The sequence below is a fragment of the Rhamphochromis longiceps genome, linkage group LG3, assembly GCF_057381845.1.
Source record: "Rhamphochromis longiceps isolate RC_006_pf linkage group LG3, R_longiceps_female_GT1.1, whole genome shotgun sequence".
NCBI classification, from domain to species: Eukaryota; Metazoa; Chordata; class Actinopteri; order Cichliformes; family Cichlidae; genus Rhamphochromis; species Rhamphochromis longiceps.
The window spans coordinates 70,375,966-70,386,762 of NC_140559.1; the positions used below are offsets into that span (position 1 = coordinate 70,375,966).

Genomic DNA, 10,797 nt, shown 5'->3' on the forward strand with positions numbered 1-10,797 from the left:
TAAATGTGATCATGTGACTGATGCAAGCCAGATCCTTTCATTTAGCAAAACTGTGATTAATAGTTAAATATTATTGTTGAGGGGCAAAGACAGGACTCCGCACGCACACACACATAAAAAAATAAATAAATAAAAATTTTTTTTTAAAAGTTGCCTCAACAAAAGGGCACTTTGGGCAAACATCAGGAAAGGGGCGGGTGCTCAAGCCCCTCTAGCCCCCCCCCCCCCTCTGCACGTGCCTGTTGGCCACACTTGAAGACCATCACACAGCTGATCAAGCCTTGTCGGAGGAGCTACTTGAGAATGCGGTGGCGCTCTCTCTGACGCTGGATCATTGCGTGACTTCACGTTAGTCTCTCGGCCAGTCAGTACGGATAGTCTGCCGCATTGTATGTGTCTTACGGCTGCCTGTTTGTTATCTCCCCAGGAGAAGCGTGGAGATGAGAGGGCAGCGAGCACGGGGTGCTCAGACACTGAGGAGCGGAGACAAGGAACACTAGCACTGGGAAGAGGACATTTCACGGGAGTCGGGAACGCACTGCGGATTTATTGTTATTTTCCATTCACTGTAAATAAACGCACTGCTTGCATTCAGAGCTCCGTGCCTGGCTCCTCCTTCCTCACATCCCCACGGTTGACGCTGGCCAACCGTGACAAATAGCTTTTCTTAGATTCATTATTAGTTCAACATTGACAAATAGTAGTTGACTAATATCAGGAGCCAAAAAGAAAACAAAAAACAAACTAAATAAATATTTCACACGCTGAAAATAAATTATTACGGTTGTTTAAATTTGCTGTCAGCAAGTTAGGTCTAATGCATGTAGTCAATCTAATGAATCAATATTACATGTAAAAAGTACAGAACTGAAAATGAAACTAAAATATAACGGTAAATGAACTGGTTCTTGTATAAAACCTTTCTACTCTCTACAACTTGCCTCATTCATGCACTCACTTTTTTCTATGCTTTTTCTCTGTAAGTGCTTTCTATCTAACATTAATACGCATTCATCCTCCCGATGGATGCATCGGAGAGCAACTTGGGGTTAGCGTCTTGCCCAAGGATATTTGGCATGCAGGCTGGAGCAGGCGGGGATTGAACCAGCAACTTTCTGATTAGTAGGTTTCCTGCTCTACCTGAGCTACAGACACCCCAATTTGTGGTGCTCTGGAAACAACACGTTCTCATCCCAACAGGTAACGATGCTATGTGACAAATCATCGGTATGTGTAAATGTGTTTTTTGTTCTAATCATGAATCGCTTTGTAAAACAAGACCTGATAGGGTTAAGGTTAAAGTTATGGTTAGAGTTAATGTTAGGGATAGGGCTGGAATGGACGGCTGGAGCCTCTCCTCCAAGTGTGTGTTACTGCCGCCATCAGCATTCTGTTGTATTCTGTTGTCTGCTTTTCTCTGTAAGCGCTTCGAGCCTGTACTTTTTTGCTTTAGCTGAGTAATGAAGTTGAATCAGTACTTTAACTTTCACTGGAACAATAGTATTTTTACTTCTACTTAAGTGGAGAATGTCTGATCTTTTGCCAACTCTGGCTGTCTCTCAGTCTTGGAATACCCACTTGTTGTCCAGCGGTGTCCTGGGAATATGGGAACTAGACAGACTGGGGAAACAATGGGAGCATGAGGGTGGGAATGGATGTTTGTGTCTGTGTGTGCCTGTATGTCTGTGTCTATATGTCAGGTTGGGTATCAGACGCCACCTCTCTGGGGACACCTCAGGCCCTCCAAGGTTTGGAGGCCTATCTCCACCCACCACCACTTCCCCTGCCGGTGGCGGACTCCCTCAGGTGTCGGTGTGTTGGTGGTTCTTTGTGTCTGGGGGTGGGCGTCCGGGTACACACCGGCTCACTCCTTGGCGGCCGCTTGTCGGGGCCTGGGGCCTGGGGCTCGCTCGGGCCCCCTTTGGAGGTGGGGTGCCCCCGGCCTCTCGGCCTAGGGCTCGGTCACTCAGGCGCAGCTGGGGGCCGGCGGAGCTCACGGGCGCGTCACTGCAACCCCCCCTGGCTTCTGCTCCGCGGCTGCTGAGTGAGCCCTCATCTGGGACTCTCCTCAGCTCTTACTGGAACAGTGGCGCGGCTGCCCCTCTGTTGGTCTTCCTTGGTCTCTTGTGTTCTGGGGGCCTCTGGATGTCTGGAGTTTTGATCTCCTCCATACCCGCTTCACACCCTGGAGGACGGGGCTGAGGCCCCCCCACACTCCCTAGCAGATCATTACATGGAGAAACCTTTGGAATGCAAGCATGCTGATCCACACAGGTATGCACACATGGGTATTCACAGACGCGGACTAAAGCTTTCTTGGCTGCTGCCTCAAAGCACACTGTGCGCTGTCTATCTTGCGTGCTGCACAATATCGTTTATTACTTAGTAAATACTGATATCTATGACTAGCTAGTTTATTGTGATGGTGCTTTGTTTTCTCTATTATTATGTTGCTCTTTGTTGTTTGCTGTCTCCTCTGTTTGTTTGTTTGTTTGTTTTTTTTTTTTTCTCCATACAGGTGACCCAGGAGTTTTTTTTTTTTTTTTTTTTTTTTTTTTTTTTTGTCTCTCTTCCCCCCCCTTCTCACCGTCTCTTCTCCCCTTTGGTTTTCTTTCTTTCTCTCCCCCTCTCTCTCTCATTCATTCCCCCTGTCCTATTTATTAAAAAAAAAAAAAAAAAAAAAAAAAAAAAATGACAAAGGATGAACTGAAGCTCTGCCATCACGTAATGTCGCATACTGCTGTTTCTGATGTCATTTAAAAAAAAAAAAAAAAAAAAAAAAAAAAAAAAAAAAAGATGGAATCACTTTTACCATCTTTTATGTATTTGCTGGTCGTCTTATTTCTTCTATTTTGCAAGCACAGTGTTGCAATCATTGTCTTTGTGGTACAATGACACAGGTAGAATGCAGGTGTTTTCATGTAACACGATGCCAGAAAGATGAGTAATGTGTTTTGAAGAGAAGATAAAACATCATGTTTGAACAAAGATAAGCAGCAGACACGTCTGTGTGTGAGTTGTTCAGGTTCAGTAAGAAGGTAATATGTCTGCAGAATTTGTAATTCTTATGAAGATATTGCTTGTACAATAAATAAAATCCCTTTAACTTCTTCTGGAGAGTGTCTTTATATATTTAGTCATTTTGGGGCGATCCCTTATTTAGTATTAACTCTAGTCGGGGATATATATCAGAGTTTACTTTCAGATATGAGCATTGTGTTTCCTGTGGATGAATGAATGAATTATTTATTTATGTAATTTTTGAAAGACTGGCTCATGTAAAATCTCTGAAAGTATGACAAAGCTCTCCTGTTACACTTTATGGACACCTGAGCGTCACCATGAGGGCCTGTCTTTATTCACTTTATTCACTGAAATCCACTTTTATAATGAATTCACAGTAATCACTGACACCTTCAGAGCATTACATTCATTAAAGACGTCTTCTACACCTACTCTTCCAGACGACCGACACATGCTTCAACCACTGCAGGTTAACCAGCCACTCATCAGTAAAGCAAAAACTAAATGTAAATGTCCTCATGTGGAAAAGACTGAAACACAACTCCCATATATCACTAATGTAACAGATCCATTTAGGGAGAGTGAGAACACTAGGCTGGATGTGTTTTAATGCAGGAACATTCATCATGTCTTCAGTTCAACAAATCATTTACATTGAATATGTGAGCTGGATGGTTACACGACACAATGTGATTGTCAACAATAACTGCAATGAACGCTGGTTTGAGGGCGGAGTCAAGGAGGCCATTTACGTGAAAAGGGAAAGACCCTCTCTGAATCAAGGAGGGGGCCTAAGGGTACATCTGTCACCATCTTACAATGCTGTGATTGCAGCCGTTCTCCAACTCTCTGTGAATGGTACTCAGGACCATTGATCAGTGGTTGTTGATCAATGGTCATGAGAATTTGCATAATCATGATTAAGGAACTGACCTCCCAGCCCATTGTTCCTTCAGTCGGCTGGTTTCTCTGACTGAAAACGCTACGTCCAGAAGAACAGAATCAACTTTTGGAGATTTACTTCCCTGATGATTGAGCACGCATCAAGACCTTTTAATCAGGCCAACAAATATCTTGTACTCAATTTTAGCAGCAGCCATTGTGACACTGATGATAAAACTTGTGTAAAAGTGCGAAGCTGTAAAAAAGTAATTATAAAAAAGCGTTTTTGTAGCTGAATGTTACTGGATAGCTGTTTCATCTGTAACATATCAAAATAACCTGCTAAGGTTTAATAGGCTATAAGGAACACACTCACTTCCTGAGCCCTGGGCAATAAGAGACGTTTTGTGTTTTATGATTTATTGATATGTTTGATCCTTTCTGACCTGCGTTAATGAAGCAGTCATTAGAGCACCATGTCCGCTAGAATAGTTCTGTAGTTTGGTGCTTGAGTCGTTGCAGACTTGTTGAAACTCCCTCACCCGTCAAAGCAGCGTCTTTGTTATTCGAGTCCAGCAGATGGCAGTGTTTCACTGTCTGACGGCTGTCTGAAGCTTCAGCTGGATTATCCGTTTTCATGTTTGATTAGAGGTTTGTGTGTGTGTGTGTGTGTGTGTGTGGGTTTTTAGCCACGAGTTGTCCACGATAAAGCATATTGAATGGCCTGTCTAATATTGTTAGAATTCTCCTTTGGGTTAGTTTCATTACTCAATCGGGACATTTATTTGGAAAAAGAAAAAAAGAGGGAAAAAAAAGAAAAAAAAAGAAAAGAATTAAAAATAAATAAATCCTCATAGTTTACATTTACAAATATCAATACTGAATGTTACGTCCCTCTGCAGCTTCTAATCGTCTCAGTGTTTTCAGCTGGTGCTAATTGGCCACACCTAGTCAGGTGTGGATAAAAGCATACCTGAGGCAAGCTTCCCGGCAGTGCATTAGTCTTTGCCTTGGTGGCACCAGCCATTTTAGCCAACCTGGTTTTCCATTTTAGGATGAAACCTCTTCTCACCCACACTCTGCTATTCATCTCTGTTTTTATGTTGCGGCTTTTGAGCCGGGTCGTAACACTGAAGATTACAAAGATCAACATTAAGACCAGTCTGTGCATTCAAAGCAGTGACAGAAAAGAGTGTGGGGCATTAACCCCCACTCACTTCACAGTTCACGTTCACAGCGAGCTTCGTCGAAATTTACAATGAGACCCTGAGGGACCTTGTGTTCACCGGCAAGTCCAGCAAGAGACCTGAGCATGAGATCCGCAAGACAGCCAGCAACGAATTGACAATCACTAATCTCACCTATGAGCGGGTCTCCAATGAGGATCAGGTACAGCAGACAGACATCTGTAGCTCAGAACAAATTAATTTCAAATCTGCTGACAAATTGTTACCAAACTTTGAAAATACATCAAACTTTATCGATGCTCTATGTTTTAAAACGTTCCCTCGTCCTCTCAGGTTCTCCGTCTGATTGCTTTGGCCAATCAGAATCGCTCCACTGCCCAGACAGCCCAGAATGACCGCTCGTCTCGCTCCCACTCAGTCTTCCAGCTGGATATTGAGGGAGTTAATGCCGGCAGGGATGTCAAGTGCAAATGTATCACACTGGAAGTACCAGCATCAGGAATGTGGCTTCTTCTTTTTGGATCTATAATATTTAGTCTGGTTAGTTATTGTTACTGTAACCAGTGCAAAATCTGCTCTGATGACTCAACGTTAATGTTTGAGCCCCTGAGCGCTAAAAGAAGTGTTTTGTAAAGTATTAAAACTACCTTTAATGGAAGGAAAAACGGATCACTGCTTCCTATAAGAGTTGGTTTTCTCTGTGTGTGTAGCCACTCTGTGCCTGGTGGACTTGGCTGGCAGTGAGCGAATGGTGAAGAGCCAGTCTCAGGGTGACCGTTTCAAAGAGATGACCGCCATCAACAGCTCACTGTCCAACCTGGGCGTCGTTATCGCCGCTCTGGCCAAAAAGGTCTGCAGCTGCAGTTTCTGTAGTCTTAGATGTCACACCTGCTTTCTTTACATTTACAGTATTAATGATTTTTTTGGCCTTTGTGTTCCAGGAGACTTACGTAGCTTACAGGAACTCGAAGCTCACGTACCTCCTTCAGGGATGTTTGGGGGGGAAACGGCAAAACGTGAGTTTGTTGACATCACAAATCTTTATAATGACGACACATAAAACTGAAGGAATTTATCCCCAAAAAATATTTAACAGCGTTTGATCTCATCACTTCAGATTGTGACTGTTTATTCTTTGGCACTAATTTTGGATGTCTTTATTTGCAGCTTGATGTTTGTTAACATTGCTCCGGAGCCCGACAGCTTTGGGGAAACTCTGAACTCATTGAGGTTTGCCAGCAAGGTCAGTGCAGTCTTGTTTCCAGTGTTCATTGGACAGAGTACATTAGTGATGTCCTTACATCAGCTGTTTATGGTAAACCAAAGCCATACTCCGTATCCATTTTAATACCTTGGTGTGTAATTCACACTCACATTTTGTCTGAAGAGTAGGGATGTTCCTGGCGTCTTATTTACTAGTCGACTAATCGAGGGGGAAATAATTAGACTAACCAACTAATGTAAAACTAAGGAACATTCAGATATTGAGTTGATTTTCAGAACTGATTAATAGAAACTGTCAAACTAGACGCAGAGGTATCTTAAACCATTTATCACATTCTGTTAAATACAAATGAAAATGCATTACTACAAAAGATGTTCTATTAAAATATGACAATCATTTGAGAATCTAAAAGTACGTCTAAGTGTGGCGAGAATGATTCAGGTAATACATTATACAGCCGTTTTCTAGTCAGGTTGTGGGGGCAGCAGGAAGGACTACTCCTGACCACAGCTGATAGATGTAAACTGGCTAGCATGACCAAGGATGCTGGGGCCTCCTACTGGTAGGACGTGCCCAGCTGGAACAGCCTCCTGGCCAAGGTGGCTGTCACCTTTTGATGTGAAGGAGTAGTGACTCTACTCTGAGCCCCTCCCCCATTGACTTAACTGCTCTCCTAAAGGAGAGGTTTTCCACCTCTCAGGAAACTAATTTCCTCTGCGTGTATCTGCGATCTCAGTGTTAACAAGAAGATCAGGGTAGATTAATAGATTTATGGCGTTTCTCAACAACAGTGCACCATCTGGTGGTAGATCGCTGCCTAACATTTAGAACACAATGTACCAGCATTGGGCATCAATTAAAATGTTAACAATTAGATTGAACGACTGGTAAGTCTGATACAGACTAGTGACAATTAGTCGACTAGTCACATAAATCCCTGATAGAGCCCACAGAAGTGGCCTGCACCATGTGCGTGGCTTGCTTTGCAGTTTAACCCTCAGTAGGACCTACAGCCATTTTTCATCCCCAGCGTTTTTTAATATTAGGCCATTTTCACTGTGTTGAATAGAATATAGCCAAATCTTCCGACCCTTTTTTTTTTTTCTTTAGAATTGCAGTCTCCGTTTATTAGATTAGCTTAAAGTGGCTAAGCTACAAACCGCCATCCACATGAGGTCCTAGAGCCATAAATCGCCCCATTGAAACCCATTATAAACGCTATTTTTCACTGCAGAATTATTACCATTAACGTATGGGTGATGGCTTCTGTTTCGGTTCCGTGTTGGACAAGGGGCCTTAGAATTGTAATTTTTTTTTATTTGGCCACCGGGTGGCGCCCTTGTTCCACATGTGACGCCTGCTGGAACATAGACCTTTTCCAGCGGGCTGCTCGAGACATACACCCGGGAAAGGCAGACTCATTCCCCGAGTGCAGCAGCAGCTTGGCCCGCTGCTCGTTCGGGACCATTTTCTGCCCTTAGGGCTGTTAGAGGGTGCATTTTGACCTTTATATTTAAAAATAAATAAAATAAAGGTCTCTCTGCCTAAAAGAAAAAAAATTTGTGTCTGTCTCATTCTAAGTTTAGATAAAAGCCTTCCCTCTTTGAAGTACACCCTGCAATGCAAACAAATCTAACATGAAAACAAGAATAAAAAACAAATTAGACTTTATTTTGTCGCCAACCTCAGCTTGTTTATGCAGGTGCAGGCAGGAGAGGTTATAAGAATAAGCCGTAGCGCAGGAGTAGGCATTTTCACGATGGCACGGTACCGAGGAAGTAGTGGACATCCTGATGCGCTCTGACAGCGAGGATCTCTCCTCTTCATCTGCCGAGAGTGACTCTGATTCCGGGGGTGACACGGATGATTCGTCTCTCGACACTGATCACCAGGAGTCGTCCTCTGATTTTTCTTCTGAAGATGAGAACGAGGGGAGGACGCCGGAGGAAGCAGCGGCGTGGACCTCCAAAGATGGGAAGAAATGGTCCGCAACAAACGCCGAGACGCTGCGCTACGTCGCAGCACCCACGGGGCTTATTCCGGGACCGACCCACTACGCCGTAGCCCGAATTACGGACCCACTCTCCAGCTTCAGGTTGTACATAACTGATGGGATTATACAGCATATAGTTGCAATGACAAACCTTCAGGGCAGACGCTACATCTCATTCTGGAGAGATTTAGATAGCAACGAAATGCTCGCTTATGTGGGGCTGCTAATTTTGTCCGGTGTATACCGGTCAAAGCACGAGGCCATCGCCAGCCTTTGGAGTGAGAAAACGGGAAGGAAGATTTTCCGTGCCTCAGTGGCTGAGAAAAGATTTTGTCACATAACCAGAGCGCTCCGATTTGATGACAAACTCACCCGACCTGCACGACGTGCGGACAAATTGGCTCCCATTCGGCAGATATGGGACATGTGGGCACACCGCCTGGGGATGTTGTTTAGTCCAGACCGGGACCTTACGGTGGATGAGCAGCTGGTACCATTCAAGGGAAGGTGCAGTTTCCGCCAGTATATCCCCAAAAAGCCTGCGAAATGCGGCATAAAGGTCTGGGCAGCATGCGATGTCAAGACATCATACGCCTGGCGGCTGCAGGTTTACACCGGGAGAGCAGCGGGCGAACCGGCCGAGGTAAACCAGGGGATGAGGGTCGTCCAGCAGATGACTGACGGGCTCCATGGGCATGTCGTCACAGTCGACAATTTTTTTCACCTCATCTGAACTGGCAGAGGAACTCCTCAAAAATAAAATGGCTCTGGTCGGCACAATCCGCCAGAACAAAAAAGGAATCCCACCCGTTTTGCGCCAGATGAGAGGGAGAGCCGTCTACTCCTCGATCTTTGCCTTTTCAGCGAAACAGACCCTAGTGTCGTACATTCCCCGACGGGGCAGGAATGTGCTTTTATTGAGCACGAAACATCGCAGGCCGGAGGTCAGCGATGACGAGAGAAAAAAGCCAGCGATCATCACAGACTACAATCGATGCAAAGGAGGTGTCGACAACCTTGATAAGGTGGGTGTCATTACGCATCAGTTACGCACACCTTTATTCATTTTTCTTCATATATTCTTGTGTAAAATATACAGAGGTTTTATGTTGTTGTTTTTTTGTTATGTTTATTTTTTGTTAGGTTGTCGGCACCTACTCCTGCAGGAGATGGACCAATCGATGGCCAATGGCCCTTTTTCATCACATCATAGACGTCTCCCTCTACAACGCCTTCATGCTGTGGACCTCCGTGGATCAGGCCTGGCATCAGCAGAAGCCACACAGGAGGAGGATGTTCATTGAAGAGGTGGGAGAAGGCCTGATCACGCCCCATTTGTCACAAAGACAGCGTCTTCCCCGCTCATCAGCTGCTGCTGAGTTAGTAAGAGATGCGCAGGATGGTGCTGCTGCAGGCCCCTCTGGAGTGACAAATCCCAAGGGCAGGAAGCTCTGTGAGCTCTGTGTTGGGAAAAGGAGGCGAGTGGGAAACACATGCAGCAAATGTGGAAAATTCAGCTGCCGAGCCCACAGCAAATTTGTCTGCAGCCACTGCTCTACCTGAGCAAGACATTTACCCCCCAGCCACACACACGCCCCCCACCCTCTCACTGCTTTCTCACTTTCTCACACTCTCTTTCTCTCTCATACATTTCCCCATTCCCAACAACAATATACATAATTACATTTACCATATACATGTTCTTGTTCATTGTTGAAAAATAAATGTTTATTTGGTTCAAACTGATCTTGTATTTTTATTTACATAATGCTTTTTATTTGATTTTAGATGGCAACAAGGTAATATGCATTTATTGGGGCAAGAGTGAAAAACGTTCTCCTGCAAAAAAAACTAACGGCCGATCAAAATGAAGGTCAGTAGTAATTTTTAGACCATCCAAAGGCCTAATTAAAAGTACAATAAAATATAACTTTCAAATGTATTTTATGGAAAATATTTAATTTTTTCATTTTTTTTGCCAAAAAAGGCAGTGTGCTCATGTGACAAAACCGGGATATAAAAGGTTAAAATCGCGAAATATAATTAAAACTTTATATGAATATTTCAAGGAGAAGTAGGTCTAAAATATTGGCTAATTTAAAGTGGAAAAATATTAATGTATAATCTTTTTATAGCACTTTTTATGGCGTGGTCGATTTTTGGCTCTAGGTCTTCATAAGGGGTACTTTTTTTTTTTTTTTTTTTTTTAGGACTTACCAAGGGTTAACCACCAAAACACTCGTCTGCAGTGGAATTTCTTTGAGCTAATCGATTCATTTCATCTTCTAATTAATGTGGAAAATGGTGGCAAAGGTGGATGAAATGAGTGATTCCTAGAGTTACATTTTATTGCCTGTTTTCTTTCCTTTTCTTAAAGTTATGAAGGCATCTTGGATGCCATTTCAGTGAGTGGGGGTTAATGCCCCACACTCTTTTCTGTCACTGCTTTGAATGCACAGACTGGTCTTAATGTTGATCTTTGTAAT

At 43.7% G+C, this 10,797-nt stretch overlaps 1 protein-coding gene across 1 annotated transcript; it reads left to right on the forward strand.

The window, feature by feature from the left end:
- Positions 1-1,206: 1,206 nt before the first annotated feature.
- On the forward strand, positions 1,207-7,799 carry LOC146676609 (carboxy-terminal kinesin 2-like). The gene is made up of 7 exons (XM_085401222.1): positions 1,207-1,227; positions 5,131-5,295; positions 5,427-5,565; positions 5,804-5,943; positions 6,035-6,117; positions 6,261-6,336; positions 7,701-7,799. The coding sequence occupies exons 1-7, from the start codon at positions 1,207-1,209 to the stop codon at positions 7,797-7,799; spliced, it is 723 nt and encodes a 240-aa protein (XP_085257348.1).
- The last annotated feature ends 2,998 nt before the right edge of the window (positions 7,800-10,797 follow it).

Coding starts and splice junctions, on each gene's coding strand:
- LOC146676609 (XM_085401222.1), top strand. CDS start 1,207: ATGCTATGTGACAAATCATCG. Junction 5,296..5,426: donor GGGTCTCCAATGAGGATCAG/GTACAGCAGACA, acceptor TCGTCCTCTCAG/GTTCTCCGTCTGATTGCTTT. Junction 6,337..7,700: donor CATTGAGGTTTGCCAGCAAG/GTCAGTGCAGTC, acceptor GACCTTTTCCAG/CGGGCTGCTCGAGACATACA.